The sequence below is a fragment of the Drosophila elegans genome, unplaced genomic scaffold, assembly GCF_018152505.1.
Source record: "Drosophila elegans isolate 14027-0461.03 unplaced genomic scaffold, ASM1815250v1 contig_208, whole genome shotgun sequence".
NCBI classification, from domain to species: Eukaryota; Metazoa; Arthropoda; class Insecta; order Diptera; family Drosophilidae; genus Drosophila; species Drosophila elegans.
This window is the reverse complement of record NW_024545578.1, coordinates 13538175-13557125: the sequence shown is the minus strand read 5'-3', so window position 1 is coordinate 13557125 and position 18951 is coordinate 13538175. Positions and strand designations below refer to the sequence as shown.

At 35.5% G+C, this 18951-nt stretch overlaps 1 protein-coding gene across 1 annotated transcript; it reads left to right on the top strand.

Annotated features, from left to right (window-relative positions):
- Positions 1 to 3368: 3368 nt before the first annotated feature.
- Positions 3369 to 6274, top strand: LOC108150332 (protein scylla). The gene is made up of 2 exons (XM_017278454.2): positions 3369 to 3955; positions 4894 to 6274. The coding sequence occupies exons 1-2, from the start codon at positions 3889 to 3891 to the stop codon at positions 5643 to 5645; spliced, it is 819 nt and encodes a 272-aa protein (XP_017133943.1). The 5' UTR covers positions 3369 to 3888; the 3' UTR covers positions 5646 to 6274.
- Positions 6275 to 18951: the final 12677 nt, after the last annotated feature.

The following is an 18951-nucleotide window of genomic DNA, read 5'->3' as shown; positions in this document are numbered from 1 at the left end:
ATTGAAAGGAAGGACACACAGCGAGGGATCATGATATGAATATGAAATTATCCCACATCCCCATTGCCACACAATTTTCATTTGCTGATGAAATTCTCGTGCTCGGGTCCATGAATTCATAAGAACAGGTCCTCAGATTGTCGGGTGTGCGCGGGTAACATATCAAAGAGCGAGCATAAAATTGAAATTATGATGAAATTCGTCATTGAATCGGAAGAAAATATTTAAAGAATTAACGCATTATGTGTGGGGAAAACTTCCTGGAATATGATTTTATGATTGCAAACTATGCATATGTATATTTTATGACAAAACAAAGAATTGAGTTTATAATAATCCACAGTGCATTTTAAATAACATACTTTAATGAAATATATTTCAATCTGCAACGAGGTATACAATTACTCACTACAATCACTAACCATACAACATATAGACTGGTCATTTCATACGACGCATTTGGACACAAAAAAACGGACCGCGGAAGGTCCACCGCTCTCACAGCAGCAGGTCCATGCACTTCGTGTGCGTTCGGGTTTTTTACTCTCTCATTCTTATTCTCATTTTTATGCTCGCGCACTCATTGCACGAGTTCAGTCGTTCAGTCGCAGAGAGGCGCTTTTTGAAGAAGGCTGTCCTGCGCTTGAATTCGTCTTTGTATGTATGCGTGATCATGCATTCTCATACACGGGAGCATGTGTGCGTTTATTTCATTTCGGCGCATCAAGAATATTTTGTCTTTTGCCACTTTTCAAACTTGGTACCCTAAGAATATGGGCGTATTTACTATTGGGTTATGATATAAATATTAATATTATATGTTATAATATATTTTTTTAATATTTCAGCATACATTTTATTTTTGTTTACAAATTCAAATCAGTGGTAGCAGTAAAATGTTTTACATATATGTATGTATTCGAATTTATAGAAATCAGTCCACTGAGATGGGAACAGGGCATATCGCAGTCGTGTCACTTGAAACACCGACTGCTCTTCAGTGGTTGAGAAAACTTCAAACTAAATCAATTCTTGTCGATGTTTTGCGAGCGGTTGGTGCCTGCATACCCTACCGACGATTGCTTTTAAGGGAAGCGGGCTTTTAGGACACTTGTTTTAAATGTTATGTTTAGTGATCTTTGGTTGATTTATTTTTTAATTATTCGCAGTGTTATTTTAATTGTCTTTAAACAAGTAATAAATAATAAAATACTTTTTATATTTTTGAAAATGTAAATGGAACAAAAATAAAAATTCACATTTTTTTAATGATAATAATTTATTTTAATGATTATAATTTTAGATTTTAATTGTACCAATATGTTGAATTTTAACGAATTGTTTAAAGACAATTAAAATAACACTGCGAATAATTAAAAAATAAATCAACCAAAGATCACTAAACATAACATTTAAAACAAGTGTCCTAAAAGCCCGCTTCCCTTAAAAGCAATCGTCGGTAGGGTATGCAGGCACCAACCGCTCGCAAAACATCGACAAGAATTGATTTAGTTTGAAGTTTTCTCAACCACTGAAGAGCAGTCGGTGTTTCAAGTGACACGACTGCGATATGCCCTGTTCCCATCTCAGTGGACTGATTTCTATAAATTCGAATACATACATATATGTAAAACATTTTACTGCTACCACTGATTTGAATTTGTAAACAAAAATAAAATGTATGCTGAAATATTAAAAAAATATATTATAACATATAATATTAATATTTATATCATAACCCAATAGTAAATACGCCCATATTCTTAGGGTACCAAGTTTGAAAAGTGGCAAAAGACAAAATATTCTTGATGCGCCGAAATGAAATAAACGCACACATGCTCCCGTGTATGAGAATGCATGATCACGCATACATACAAAGACGAATTCAAGCGCAGGACAGCCTTCTTCAAAAAGCGCCTCTCTGCGACTGAACGACTGAACTCGTGCAATGAGTGCGCGAGCATAAAAATGAGAATAAGAATGAGAGAGTAAAAAACCCGAACGCACACGAAGTGCATGGACCTGCTGCTGTGAGAGCGGTGGACCTTCCGCGGTCCGTTTTTTTGTGTCCAAATGCGTCGTATGAAATGACCAGTCTATATGTTGTATGGTTAGTGCTACAATGCACAAAGATTAGATAAGCGATATTGTAAAACCAACAAGGAAATGAAATATATATTCAAGAAATCTTTTTGTGAAATATATATATGATTAAACCAATGTATAGAGCCCGTTTTATTAACCGAACGTTGAAAAAGAGTTGTTGTTTTCGTGGAATGATTTCATAAATTTTTGAAATTTATGTAGATTTGTTAATTGCATTAAACAAAATGTTCTCTCCAAGACATAAAAGTAAAAAAAAATAGGTTGCTACCAGATTAGAAAATAAAAACTTTATAGTTCAAGGAGTTGTAGATTCAAAATAGAACATGGAACTATAACATATTTATGAAGTACAATAAAAATGGGGCTGGTTTTTTTTAATGATTGTTTTTTTTTATAGAGATGGGCTTGTTATTTTCAACAGATTAAAAAATAAAACGTAATATTTTTATTGAACCTGATTTTTAGAAAGAGGTATAAAAATTTTTATGAAATTTAACTTTAACATGAATTTTGTTCACTTTTGGAAAAAAAAGGAATTTTTACAATTCAATTTTATATTAATTGAAGGTTGGAAGTTTATAAAATAAAATAAACATGGACACAACATAATTTTTTCAGCTTTTCAATGTTCTTCAACAAATTTTCACAAAAACTTTGGTTTCATTTTTCTCATAGGCATTTGGTGGGTTTTCTCTCGAGATCTACTTTTTCTTGGCCGAAACGGAGAGCGCAGTAAATTTGCATTCGCTTGATTCCGTGGAAAAGGCGAGGAAATTCTGAAGATACATTCGTATCTAGTATCTGGTATCTCGGATCCCGAATTTGTATCTTTTTTTGCGGCCTGGCAACAGCCGCATTGGGCAGCATGTTGCAACTTGCAACTGAGTTTTCAATTTCGGAGTGGAAAATTTTAGGTTGCCCTCTGCCGGCGTCGTGGTCGGCGTCGCAGTCGACTGCGCAGTAACGCGGGGTGGGTTTTTGTTGCTTTTTTTTACATGCATACGTTTCCTTGCGGGAGAACATTTCCATCTTTATCCTTTTCTCCTTTTCGGGTTTTCTTTTCCTCTTTGCAAGTCACGTACGCCGTCCGCGCTCCCTCTCTTGCTCGATCTCTCTTTCGCCGGCCGGGTTGCTGGTGCGCATGAGCGAGATGGCCGCTGAGTGGAACAGCTGTTGGGAGAGCGTGCGACAGAGAGCGCTCTCCGGCCGCGACGTCGGCGTTGACTGCGGCCCGCCGAGCGGTATATAAGGCGGCGCGCCGGCAGAGAAATTCATAGTAGCTTCGAAAAAACACAGAAAAGAATAACTGATACAGACCTTGCCACGGGCCAGAAAATCAAATGAAGCAGCAGCAGAAACGTGCATAGCCACTGCTAAAGTAACACATCCAAAATTCAATCATTTATACTGTTTCACGAAGAATTCTATGCTACTGACGTTATATTACTACTAAAATTAAAATTGCCATCAAACAAATGCAACGGACCAACGCCATTTAAGTGATACAACAAAACAAATAAAAGTTTAAACAACATAAGTGCTGTGATTTCCACTACAAAACAACAACAACAACCAACCAACAAATGTTAATTTAAACTGCAACAAGAAGGAGAAAAAGCAATCAGCAAGAAAACAAACAGCAAATTGTGATAAATTAAATAATCTTAATTAATTAATTGTACAAGTGATAAAAAAGGGCAAAAAGCCGTCGGAAAACTGCGAGCGAACGAACGAACGATTTTCGATTCGATTCGACTTTCCACCAAACCACACAGAAAACCAATGAAAATGGATGTTATCCCCGTGCAAGGCATCTACGGCGTTATTCTGGGATCAAACAAAAATAGAGGTAAGTTGAGAATTCAAAAAAAAAAAAAAAACGGATACATAGCAAGATTTGTGGAAGGTTCCAGAATGTTCGAAAATCTAAAAAAAAGATGTTTGATAATTTTTAACAAAATGTAAACCAGTTTAACTCTTTTGATACAAATTCCTTCATTTTTAAAAAAGTCTTAAAAGTCTTAAACCTTTAAATAGCTTGAACTTACGACAAAAAAAAAAAAACAATTGCTCTGAAATCCTCCTTAAACATTTCATCAGCTATTAAAGTTTGTAATTTACATTAACACAAAAAATGCATAAAAAATCAATTTGCAATTACAAAAGAAAAATGTCATAAAAAAATACATGTTAAATTGTTCGTCACGTACGCAAATTGCAACAACAAAGGAAAATCGACAAAAAATTTAACTCCCGGCAGCAGTAAAAAATGATTTTTCGTTTTCTTTGGGCTCTTGCCCTCTGTCTTTTGGTTTTGCGTTTGCTTTTCGTTCGCGTTTTCCGCTTTCATCTTGAGTTCGCTGTTGCCAAGCGGCTGTGGCTCATCGCCTAGTTGTTTGTTTTTGCCTTTCCCTTCCGTTTCGCTTTTTGTGATGTAGCAATAGAATTTAAAAGGTGTTTGATGTGGGGTGCTTTTGAAAATTGCAAACATTTTTACTTGATCAGTAAAATATGATGAAACTCTGGTATAACACTTTTTAAATTGTTATTTCGAACTTTTCTGGAATCTTAAATAAAGATCTTTACTAAAAAAAACCTTTATTAAGGGTTTTAAGAACTCTGGAACTATTAAAAAATACTCTTGAAACTGAAAAATATGTAATAATTAATTTGGTTTCAAAGTGAAGTTAAGACTTGTTCAGCTATTTTTTGTGGACCTTTTTTTTTTAAGTTTACAACATTACCAGCTTACTAATCAAAGTTTTTCCTTGTTCTTTGCCGTTTTAGATTGGATCGGCACACTGACACCGCCCGTTACCGTCGAAGCGGCCGTGGCCGTTATGCCCAAAAAGGCCAAGACCGCCGGAACAGGCAGCAGCAGCAATACCACAAACGTCACCGCCACCGCCACCGCCACCAGTATTAAGCACAAGCAACCGGCGGGCAACAATAACAACGTTGGCCAGAGCCAGAGCAAGAAGACGAAGCCAAGCGGCAGTTACAACAGCAACTACTACTACGCGGACGAGGAGGAGTGCGGTAGCAGCTACTTTTCACCAGATCTCGACATGAAGGCCGTGGAGGAGCTGTCCCAGCGACTCCTGGACGAACTGAGGGCGGCCAAGTCGCGGCATTTGACATGCACGGAAGTGTCGCTACCCTGTGATCTCACGCCGAGCGTGGCCCGGGAAATTATCCGAGTGTCGGAGAAGGAGCCCTGCGGCATCCGCGGCTGCACCATCTACATTGAGTTCGAGGATGAGCCGAAGAACTCGCGTCGCATCGCCTCGATCAAAGTGGACCCGGACACGGTGTCAACTTTCGAAGTCTATCTGACCCTCAGGCAGGATCATCGCGGCTGGACGTCGCTGTTGCCGCAGTTCATGAAGAGTCTGGCCCGCACGATCACCATCAGTCCGGAGTATACGATCACCAAGAACAAGCTGTATTCCGCCGATGGCTTGGGCGCACGCCGGAGTTATAGCTTCGGCAGTCACGCTCATAGCCCCAGTGCGGCCATAGCCACGCCCACAAATTAAGGTGATCTGCATGATCTGTTAGATATATATACATAATATGTATGTCTGCGAAAGAAAACACCACCCCTGTGATGATCGAGAGCAGTAGTTTGTTGCAGTTGAAGAGCAACAACGAAGCAAGTATTCGAAGCCACCCCACCTACACCACACACACACATACACACACACACACAATACACAAGATACACACACATTAGGGTACGCCAATCACACTCTCATACTAATACTATATATGGGACCTTAAGGCCCGATTTTTGTAATTGTGACTCTCACCACCATTTTACTTAGATGCGTAGTGCTATAACAAATAATTAGAGTTTTAAGTTGTTTCTCCTTTTTCAAAAACGCAAAAGCAAGAAAAACAAAAGGCGAGAAGAGCGGAAGAAAAGTAAAGAAAAACCAACATGAAATTCAAAGACGGCAGCCCCACGATACCCAGAATCATATTTCTGGGACCTTCGCTTTGGGGCTCGCCGGTCGACAACTCATGAATATGTGATACTGTTTAAGATGCTAAGAGTTTTTTGCCGGCTAGCCCAAAATCCGGCAAAAGACGTTGATAAAATTACACATTTAACACACACACACACACACACACCACACCACACCCCTCCCCCCCCATACACAAACAAAAGAACAGATTTTTTTAAAAATTGTATGCTATATAGTAATAAACAAACAAACAAACCAACAAAACAAACAAACTTGATCTTGGTAAATTTAAAATTTAACTTTAAAACTGAGAAGAGGCCTCGAAATGTGACAGAGGTAGATGAACACACGCTCCAATTTTAGTTAGACGCAGCTTGCTGCAATAAATTTTTTTAAATTATTAATTAATATTAATTAAAACCAACAAATTTTAGGATTTTAACAAATTTTTATATATTATTAAATGTATAGCGCGTACTACACAAAAAAACAAAACAACAAGAAAAAATAAAAATACAAAGAAAATCCACAACAAAAAAATATAAATGAGAATAAATTAAACATAAAAAATCAAGCGTAAAATTTAAGGCAATGAATATCTCAGTAAATGTGAAAGCGTAAAAAATTTGTAAAATTTTTTTGTCTGTGTAAAACTCCCAATGCGATATAAAAACAAAAACTTAAATGTAGCAGAGAAAACAAAATCAAGAAATCGTCAAATAAAATGTGAAAATTTAATTAAATGCAATGCGATATAATTTGTAAAAAATACAATTAACGTAATGAGGAAAACTTAATGTTCTCACAAATACACAAACACATAAACACACCATCCACATACATACACACATACAAACACACACGAAAGTATCTATTACCAGCAAAAAGTATCTATCAAAGCGAAAAAAACTATTTATTACAAAAAGAGAGAGAAAGAAAGAAATAAACAAGCAAAATACGAAAAAAATACATGTATTAATTTTTTATTATTACAAAAAGCAAAAACAAAAATATATTGTATTTAATGTTAAGTTTTTTTATTGCGTAAAACAACAAAATAATTGTGAGAAATTTGTAACCAAAACAAAACAAAAAACAAAAGCAAAAACATTTTGTGAAAAAACCTTACCACACATACAGAGCGAAAAACAAAGGCAAAAAAAATTACAAAAATAAAAGCATATAATTTTTCCTGCGCTAGCGGAAAATAATTGTGGAAAAAATTAAAACAAAACGGCTTTCTTTTCTGCCAGCACTGTTGGATCCAAGGGGCGGGCAAAGGGGCAGGGCAGGGGCGGTTCAGCTTGTTGCGGGTGCAACTTTCTTTCAGCGGCAACCGAACCACTGAAAAACGGCAACGTCGCTGCCCGCACAACCCGTTATTGCCACGGCCACGGCAACTGCACTGCGAGAAACCGGACTTTAATTGCCACTTTTGTACAACTGAAACCAAAATTCAGCTGCAAAATACACCAACAAAAATCGGCTCGATATTAACATAAAAAATGCAGGTCAAATAGATATTGGTAAGCACGAATGCCCAATACATTTTTGGTTTAAGTTTTTTATTTTTGTATGTGTAATTAAACTAAAATATTGGTATTTTGCATTAAAATTAATTATTAATTAACTTATAAATCTAACTAATTTTAAATTCATATCGATATAGTTGGAGTGCATATTTCGAATTTGTATAAGAAAAAATCCCAATAATATTTTTTTTTGGAATAAGAAGAAATGACTGAACATGAGAGTAATTTACAATTCAAATGATAAAAGACTGATTTTTATTTGAATCTCAAAATAAATTGTGACCAATACAGTAATATAACTTTGTACTTAGAAAGTAGATACATGAAAATAAAAAATAAATAAATATTTTTAATCAAAACAAAACGCAATTTTGTCTAATAAACTATAAATAAAAACTCAAAGTTTTTTGTTCGTTAACTAAGGGAACACAATTTTAAACTTTTCAGTCCTATCAAAAAATATAGTCTGGTTTTTTAGTCTTTCTTTTGTACGATCAGTTTCGAAATGTAGATGTCTGGCATTGTTTTTTTGAGTGCACAGCTGCAGTAGTTACACAAACGGCAACAGCAACAATCGCTGGCTTGCGATCAGCAGGGGAAGACAATTGGGCAACCAGTTTGGGCTAGGCCCACAACTTTGTTGTTGGGCCCGCGATGGGTACTATGAACTTGGCTGAAAAGCGGCAACATTGCATTTAGCCAAACAGGCTGAGGTTACCAACAAAAAGTGCACCAGTAGGAAGAAATCGCACCGATTTAGGCTTGCCAATAATTGACTATTTTTGTGAGCCTGATCAAAAAAAAAAATAAACTTAACAAGGCAGACCTTAAATGTGGTATTGTCTTTATATGTTATATTGTCTTTAACTGTACCGCTTTAGTTTATCTATAAAACCGTTTTCTTACAAAGCTTAACCTTAAAAGCTGATGATGATCCTGATATAATTTTAAATAAAGATTCATTTGATTTCGTTGTCAAATTAAATATTTATTTATTTATATAAACGAAATGATTTGTATTTATTAATGAATATAAGATTATTAACACAAATTAATTAAATTAGATTAAATGTAATCCATTTTATTTAACATTCTTTTCTTAGTGACCTACAGTACCGCACAGAAAAACAACAGAATCGAAAAGAATGTTTTTGAAAATAAGCACGATGACATTTTTAATTGAATGAAATTTCGTAATTTGCAGTCGTCAAGGAAAGCGAATTTCCTTTAATTCGTATGCGATCTGTAATTACGGCACGACGTGTGCCATATTTCCCCAGAACACCGAGTGTAGAAAGTCATTTAAAATGCTGTCATTCTTCTTGTTAAGGCGAACATCTAGCATCCACCTCAAGTGATTACCAAAACGAAAAGGAAAGCGGTCCAGGGGGCAACCGCAAAGGCAAAGGCAAAGGCAAAGGCAGGGCATTCGACACTTTTTTTTTTGGACCCGTTGCGATATTCGGTCATTTCCGAGAATAGAAAACCGAGAAAGGGTGCAAGTGTACGCGCCAGTCGTTGACAAACAATATTTGAATATGTAGTACTAGAAACCATATGGTATATAGTATATACATAGTAGTACGTGTTGCTAGAGATGTACGAACATTGGCGGTGCGGTTGATGGGTGCGATGGGGCGAAACTACAATCAGTTCCAATTAGATGCGAAAATAGAATTCAATTGTCACGTCATAAAAGATTTAATTGAATCAATTTCACGTCACAATTCGTTCGCATATTTTTGGGGACATTTCGTTTTATTTTTATGTCATTTTCGCACAAATTTAATTTTTATACGTATTTTGAACTTATTGTGTACGCCTTTGTTTTTGTTTTTCCGCCAAAACTGAAGGCGACTTAATGATGCCGATGACGCGTCTGACGCTGATAATTTCCTTGACTTTGTAATTTATTGGTGTTTTCAAAAATATTTTAGTGAGGGTGCTAGTTGAGCCCCCTTAAGATAGTTTTAGCATCTACGAAAACACGTTTTGATTATGGCCCACACGCGTTTCCCAAAAAAATTATCCATAGGTCACATTTTCGCTGGGTGTTTTTCCATAGTTTTTTTATTTTTTTTTTTTTTTTGTTTGTATCTAGGTTTTTAAGTTTGAATCCAGAGCGAACATCTGTACGGTATTCCCCACGAAATTCCGAACTTTCAGACGGGGTCTGGCGAATATTTGCCGTATTATTTAACTTCTTGTTTGCTCCCGGCTTTGTTTTAAATTTCTCCTTTTTGCCACTCACTGTTTTTCCAACGCGTTCCATTCCATTCTAAACTGAATAAACAGATTGGTGTGTCACTTTTGTCAACAATTGCATGCATATTCTCAAATGCGGAATTTCTGTTATTGAAGCACATAAAATGTATCTATATTTGTAGACAATACGAGAACAACAGTGGCGGCAAATAAAAAAAAAAAGCTTAGAAAGACAAAAAAGCTGGCAAATATTTGGTCAAGTCCTCTGGTTTTTGTTTTTGAACAATCCCGCTCTTGAAACTACACATCCCCCAGTTGTTGGCCAATTAATATTTAGTTTTTGGGAATTTCTGGCCTTGGAAAATCTCCAGCTTTATGAGATCTGCGGCACGTGTTGCCCCCCTCTCCAAACTAAAAATCGGTTCGAATCAAGTGAGATTTGCGCAGCAAGAGTTTTGGGACTTGTCACATCAACCTCAACCTCGCTCGAAATCGTATGTAGGTGGACTCGTTTTGGACGTGTTCATTATTATTTTTTCAGCGGCACGTGGCCCAGCGAAATATTCGATCGCAGTGAGGGGTATTAGAAAATTGGAAAATGTTTAGCTGTCACAAAATAAAAAAAAAATACAAATTTTTTACGATTAATTTCCTTAAAATGTCGTTTTTGCTTTGGTCATGGTGAAAATTGATATATATATATATTCAAAGAAGTGGCCTACATGCGTACATTTTGAAAATATGTTCGAACTGAAAATGCTCAAGTAGCCTAAGACTTTTTTATTTAATTTTTGGCATGGCTAATCTATTTTCTTATTAACATATGAAAAAACAAACAAAGCCTTTCTTTTTCAAAGATATGAAGTATAGTAGCTTTTATATTTCTGTAGTTAAACCCATTTAATTTTATTATATATTATTAGACAATAATCATTTATATTTAGATAGCTTAATGAAATGTACAAACCAATAACCAACTAGCCCATTCATTTAAACATAGTTTAAAACCAGTTTCTTTACAGTATTTAAACGAATCGAAGATTTATTTGGCGAAAATAATCCACAGATGTTTTAAAGTAAGAAGAATCATTGATATTAATTTATTCTCTGCAACAAATAACAAAATATTGTTCTTCTGTTGTTAGTCTTGTTGTAAAAACAACAAGAGTGTATGAATAAAGAAAAAATAAATCATCATTCATACCTGAAATCTTTAAAATTTCTCAAATTTGGCAAAAACTAAACCTGAGAAAAACCTGCAAGTCCATGCCCATCTGACTTGACCCAATTTAGCCCGAAAAAAAGACCTAAAACCCGTAATCCGAGACAATGTTACTGGCAATCTTCTCCCATTACTAAGCCCCGAATTACAGCCTGCTCCCATATTATAATGCCATCAATTCCATTGTAGTCGATTGTTAGCTGCTGCTGTTTTGTTTCCCCCTGCCAGCTCTTAAAGTGTCATTATTCCCACAGTGAAAACTTGACCCATTCGTCCGCCCGCTGACAAGCGAGCGGGAAAATCGGAAAACTCTAGGGAAAATGTGCCAGAGGGCAAAATCCTCAATTGTCATGTTTCTTGACAATTTGTCTATGGGCAATCACAGCAACCGATTCATACCATTCATATGGCCATACATCCGAGCATCCATCTCTTCTTTGACAGTTTCTATGACCTTCGATTCTTTTCTTTTCAGTTCGGTTCTGTATTTTCGCCATCGAGGGGTTCGTTTTCCTCCGCCCAGCCACCTTTGTTGTAAGCAGACCACAAATAGATCTTACAATATATTATTTCGATTGGACACGGTCGCTCCTCGGCATCGCCCTCTCCCTCTCCTTCCCTCTGGCTCAGCCCTTCTCTGTCGCACCCTCAACTGTTCCAAGTTGTAGAAAATGTTTCGGGGAAGGAACCTTTGGTCGGTGTCCAAGTTCAATGAGCACTACAAGTGCAGGCGAATTTATAGAATTGGTAGTCCACATTTAACAATTATTTCTTTTGCTGGTTTAGTCTGGGAAATCAAAATACTAAAGAAAAAAGCTTAAAAAATAAAATAAAAAAAATAAAAAACTTTTTTAAATTTAAAGTACTTTTTGTTTTTACATTAGTTAAAAATCTCTTTTATTTTTAACTTTTGAAGATTTTCACATTTTTTGTGATTCCTTTATCACAAAAATAAATTACAATGTTTAGTAAGTACTATTTTTTTGGTCGCAGCAGTACATGTAACAAGTGCATGTGTGTGTGAGTATCTGTGAGCTGCTTGCCTGTTTGCATTACGAATTTTGTTTTTCACCTCATTGTTTGTGTGCTCTCGCTGTGTTTGTTGTTGCTTGCCTATGTATCTGTATCTGTGACTCAATGGTTTTCAGTATCGCTTTAAATTTGGTTGTTTTTTTTTTTGAACTGATAAGCGGCGATTGTTGCTGTTGCTGCAGTGGTTGTTACCAACTGTGAGCAAAACCGTCGACTGTGACAAACAAATGTCGGCCGACAAAAGCGGAAATGCGAAACCCAATAACAACAGCAAAAATATTAAAACCAAAAACAACAACATCGGCAAAATAAATGTCAACAGTAATTGTAGCATTTCCAAGGTTTTCACAATATGAATGATAGCTACACGCAGACAGTTACATAAACATATAGGCTACATGTAAGTACACATCAAAAAAATACATTTTTGTATTTTTATTTCTTTGGTTACCAATATAACTAAACTATGCTAACAATTGCTGTCTTATTAGAAAATCTTTTAAAAAATTTTAAAATCTTAAAACAGCTAGGATTCGTACTTACTTACTTAAACAGTATCAGATCAATCAATAAATCGAAAATATTATTAGCAATAACGAGCAGATGAAGCCAGGAATTAAAAACATTATAATTATTAACCAGGTAAAAATACAACAATGAGGTACATTTAAAAATAACCAAAAAACGTAAAGTAAATATTGAACTTATTTGACTTTTTCTCTCTGCATGATTGTGTTTTCGTATTTGTTTGCACACTTTCCATTTGTACCTGGCTTGGCAACAAAGCGACAATCACAAAAGCAAAAGAAGCACCAGCAACAGCAGCAACAACAACACTAATGAACGGCGAAGGTTTCGTAAATCGAAGCAACAACAATACAGTACTTAAAACAAACAACAAAAGAAAGACACCAGCAACAACAGCGGTGCAAAAATTGTGAGTCATCTGCAAGTCGGTGCATACATGATTCCATGATGTGAACAGTAGACAGCATATGAATAGGAGTCATTACAAAAAAAAATTCGGACTTTTGGAATAAAAACTAAAATTTAAATTGTTTTCAAATTTAAATTTGGTTTAAAATATCAAATTTAATTAAGTTCCCTAATAACCAATAATCAAAAGTATTAATCTTATAATTGTAATTATAAATATAGAATGCATTTTTTTTCGGTTTCGGATTTTTGAAAGTAGCGCAGTATTTTATTAAGTGCAACTTGATCACATAAAAAATATATCGTGTTAAAGACTTACATAGCATTAGTTACTATTATTTTGACCCCGACTGTGTGAGAGTGTGCGTGTTTCGTGTTGCCAGGGGCTCGATTCATTCAATGAGCCAACTCCGACGTCGTCAGCAGCAACAACAATGGGAACAATGCATAAACAACAACAATATCCAGCAACAATATACAGCAACAACAACAACAACAACACAAACGACAATAACCATGGGCCACATGTGCAAAAATTGTTTAGCATAGAAACAAAAGATAAACAAGAAGCAAGTGTAGCACAAAAGGAGCGAAGGTAATAACAGTTGAGCTGGGAAGCAGATAAGTGGCAAGAGGAAGAAAAGTCATCAGCGAGGGACTTGGGAAAATCGGAGGGGAGGTGGGGGGTGGAAATGGAAAATGGAAAATGGAGGGAAAGGCAGGCGAAAGGCGAGGGACTACTACGGTGATTATCAGATTAGAGCGGCACAAAATATCCGTAAGCCCCCTGGAGACCATTTCAACGCTTGGCTAAAATAAACAAATTTTTGAAAACAAGTATCCGGCAGATACATCTGAATTGCCATGAAGTGGCCACATTGCGGTGACTGCTTCGTTTTGCTTGTTTTTTTTTTTATTTTGCTCTCCTTCTTTTGATGCAAGAAAGGCCATTATTATGCGAATATTCTGACAATAAAAAATGTAAATTTGTTGTTGCTCTCTGCTTATCTATCTATCTGCGTTCCTATTCGCCCGCCCTCGCCTGTTAATCCCCCGAAGATGAGCACCAGATACAAGATACAAGATACGCGGCATGCACTTAAGTACATGCCCGAGGGCCAAAAGCTCAACGCTAATTAAATAATAGCAGAACATTCGTTGTCGTGTATATCTGTGAGATATACGCTTTTATCAACAAGAGAAATGCTCAAAATTGTATGCGAATTTTTTAGTATTCCTCTACGGTGAGTCGTTTATTTTCATCATCTAACTTTTGTCACGGCCATAAAAGAATAAAAAGAGATTCGTGACTGATGGCAATTTATTTTGAAACTTTCAAAGCAAAAAAAATAATATAATAAAATACTTTTTCCTGATTAAATATTCTTGGCTTCTTGTCTCCGTTTATTTGTTTCGTACTCAATGGGGCATATCCATATCTATTTTCGTCGAAGAGATTATCTTTTTGCACACTCATACACATGCGATGGTACATTTGTCTTGTGCGGATTAACATTTAAGCACTTACTTTGTAATTAATTATTTACACGTCCGAACAGATATCGAAACGAGACGTAATCTGCATAGAAACCCGTCAGATCTGTCAGTCAGCTGGGTTTTATGATTGTGCCTGGGTAGATTTTTATCTCGGAACAGGTTCCTTTGTGAGTACATGGTGTTTTTTTTTGTTTTGTTTTTGTACGGATACACTGTGTATTTTCGCTCTCAGGAAGCATTGACTTGGCTGAGGTCATTTTGGATGTACACATACGATACATATCTGTTGTACGCATGTGCTCGAATTACGATCAGGTTATATCGCTGATCGATGCATTGGAATAATTACTTTGTTCGTTACAAGGAATCTTTTATCAGGCATGTCTGTTATTTTATACTATACGTATTTCCGGAATCTTTTAAGGTTGGCTAGAAAATTGTATAGTTTTAATAAATAAGCCATCAAATAAGTTGATTAAATGTTGATTTCTTTATAACATACAAATATCAATTTAAATGGAAATAATTATGGGGATACCTACATGACAAAATGATAGCATTAGGTGGAATATGCCCCCTTTTATTTACCAATTCCAAATTAATATAGGATTTCCAATGGAAATTTAGCCTTAATTATAATTATTTATATTTTCTAGGAAACTGATCAGGCAATCTGGCCTGCAATCGTTCAAATTACTGTTCGCGAAATCTATCGTGACTGATTAACAATTTAACATCCCTTTAGCAACCTTTTGCCAGCGATACTGTGATATTTAGATGGCATCTTCTCGGGAATTCAAATAGCATTTGCACTGCACCACTGCATCACATTGTGTGCACGCGGCAATCCACCAATGCCGAACCACTGAACCACGCAACCACCGAGCCACTCAACCACACTCAATGACTTTATTTTAATTCGAAATTCGCCTCGAGTTGTGCTCTTTTTCCATTGTGTCTTGACTTCCATCGGTGAGTTTCAGTTTTTCAGTTTTTTCAGTTTATTCAGTTTATTCAGTTTATTCAGTTTTTTAGATGAGCATGGGCATTAGTCATCCCCAAAGTTACAGTCATCGTCTCCGTTCTCGTGCAATTTGGCTTTTGTTTTTTAGTTCCTTTTGCAATTTTCATTTCAGCTGCTTTAAGTGTTAAGGTTGCCGATTCTTAGTCTTCAACCTGTTGTCGTTTATTGTACTTGACAGCAGCCATCGAAAGGGCAAGCAAACACATATTTTGCAAAGCTCATTAAGTTTGTTTTTCTCTTTTTTTGTGTGTTCCTCTTGCTGTTTTTTTTTTTTTGCTACCCCCCCCGAAAACCCCTTCTAGATACCCGAACCCCAAACTGTGCTAAATTTCGTAATCGAAAGTTGTTTTGATGGCTCGGCTTTTGGGTGAGCAGCGCTTAGTCAATGATATTAAGTAATACTTAGACACGACTGTGTACCGACACCACACCGGCAGATATATTTTTATTTTGTATTTTTTTGAGCTAGTACTGACTGGGTACTTAGCTTACTCGAGGCCTCATTTGCATGGGCCCGTCCACTTGGAATTGAAATTATATATTCTGAGTGTAAACATTTACCCCAAGCTGTTTATGCAAGCTGCTGGTGGCATTAGTCATACCTTAAGCACTATTCAGGTACATATATCCGAAATAGATATAAACGAAGTTCTACTTACATATATCAGTTCAATTCGTAGACACTTCCTTGGATTTTCAACTGGGAACTATTTGACAAATTCAAGAGGAACTCAAAACCAGGAAGCCGATTTCAAATAGGAAGCATTAGCAAAGCATTTGGAAAATAAATACGGGCATCAATGAGCATATATAAATATTTATCGGAAATTTAGCAGATGTTTATTGGAAGATTCAAGAAATTTGAAAAAAATATTTACTCTTAGTCAAATAAAAAGTATAAAAACATATTTTAAAGAAAAACAACCTTTTCGTAGAAATATTCAGAAAATATGAGAGCTGTTTAAACTCAAAAAAAAGAGAAAACAGAACAAACACTTTAATAATAATTTTAATTATTATTTAATTATTTTGTTAAAAATTTAAAGAATATTTAAAAGCTTTCAAAACTATAATTAATATTCTATTTAAAAGATTTAAAAAAAAAATATGAAAATATTCAGCTAGCGTTATTGGCCATTAACAAAAAATAAAATCGCAGTAAACTATTTATGTTTCTTTTTGTGGCAAAATAGGGTTGCACTTAAGTATAACAATTATAAAATTATAAAGGTTCAGCAAAACGTTCTAAATTATATTAAAATAGTACATGAGATTGATCATCTTTTACAATCATCAGTCATGACCTATCCCATCCATTAGCTTTAATTCCCACATCTCCAGCACAGAAAATCTACTTAAAGTCGTTACTTTTCGCAATCGCAGCAATCTTAAGTATAATTATATATAAATTATTTCAGGGGCTAATGAGAACTTTTTAAATGTGGCGATGATGTCAGCTGAATTTCAGAGTGAATCTTTTCCTTGTTTATAATTATTTGAAAGCAAATGACTTTCATATAATTTTCAAACACATGTATGCACTGACATCGCCGATTTCTGAGTGCAAAATATGTAGGTCCAGCCTTGCTCGTATCAGTGGAAGTGATTTTGAGTAGTCATGGCCATCGAGAAATCGACTGGACAATGATGCGGCCATACCAATTAGCAGGGCCCAGTACTTATCACTCACACTAGTTTTAGAACACCTACTGGGTAGAGAGTTTCGGAGTCACATGGGCGAACTGCACTACAGAACCCATTGTCTGACAGCTGAATTATCGGTGCAAATATTTGCCCAGGCAACTGCAACTGTCTGGTTTTGCTTTGGGTTTGGGTCAGGTGGAGTGCACTGGGCACGTGTTATCAATGAATCAGAGGTCTGGATGTGGATACACTTGGCATGCAAAGCGCATGGAGAACCCACCTTTAGACCGCCCGTAGAAAAGCAAACCGCCAGACAGTTATTTGCACTTACAGTTGCGGCAAAGCTAATACAACAGGAAATTGTTTTATCAGGTTTTGAAAAAGTAATGTGCCGTAAGGTAGTTTTACAATTTTTAATTACTAACTTTGTTATAAAAAATAGTCCTATAAAACTCACGAAAATAAAATAAATAACTAAAAATTTTGTTGTTCATTAAATGATGGTTGAGCTACAAGTGGAAATATTTTTATGAAGTGATTTAAATTTGGTAGTGTTTTTAAATTTGTTTTTTTTTTAATCTTTGTGGCTATTAAAAAAAATCTAATGAATATATTATATATATTATTATTTAAAGATTTAATTTTTACATTCGCTTGAGGCTTATGTTTTATTTTTTTATGGAGTATACACTTAAAAACACCCCTTTAAAGGACTGCATACGTCTCGCCATATTTAAATTTTAAATAGAACTATTAAGAAATTTAAAATTAAAAAAGAGGTCATACAAAATTAAACAAGAAATAACTACTTAGTTAATTTTTCTCAGGTCTTAATATTTTAAAATAGCGCACTATTGATTTAAGTGCCATTTTTAAGACCACTCATTTTGCTGGCGATTGTAATTCCGATTGACGTTTCCGAAACTAACCTCCTCAAAAAAAAAACAAAACTTACCGACGCGGTCTGCACTTGTTTATCAGGTAAAAATACCTCTTATCAATCGCGCTACTCCAGAACACTAACCGATTATAAATTCTTATCTCTGTTCGATTTCTCATGGTCGAGACTTGTTTTCCAGACGTTCCGTCTTCTACGAATTTGTTTACGCCAAAAATGCGAAAAGAATTTGGTCAACAAAGCTCTCAATTGTCATTGATAGCCAAAGAATTTTCAACAAATGAAAATAGAAATTCATTCGAATCCGATTCATCCGCGAAGATTCACAAACAAGATACTTGATACGCAGTCATTTTAATCAATCAGATCCAATGCCAGAAATGCAATAAATAAGCGCAACATTATCAAACGGAAACGATGTTATGATCACTGATCAATGATCAGTCAGTGGGAAGCCATCCAAGTGCAGCAAATTTGAGGGTGATATCATTTACCTAATTTATGTATTGCAAATAAAACTGTATTCTTTGGCTTATAGAATCGATCATAAGAACAAATTAAAAGTTCATCAAAGCAGCAGGTTAAAGGAAAAACTAATAAACTAAAACCCAGCTAAACTAACAAACAAATGTGCGACGGCCGAGAGGTGAAAGCGGATAAGATCAAAAAGTTGGAAAGATAATATTAGAGACCTCAATATACATTTAGATAAGACAGGCAAAGAGTTTGGGTGAAGGAAAAATAAACATGGATAAGCCGAAACCATAAAGGTGGTAGAAGTACGAAAAAACAATGAAAATAATTCATAGCGCAAGGAATTCGGAACCAAAGATAAATATACAATGCGGGTAATTAAAGCAAGTAGAATCGGAAAATTAGGGGAA

Bases quoted from the DNA above. Each gene is read 5' to 3' on its own strand.
- LOC108150332 (XM_017278454.2), top strand. From the start codon at position 3,889: ATGAAAATGGATGTTATCCCCGTGCAAGGCATCTACGGCGTTATTCTG. The intron at 3,956-4,893 runs GTAAGTTGAGAA...TTGCCGTTTTAG, and splicing joins GGGATCAAACAAAAATAGAG to ATTGGATCGGCACACTGACA.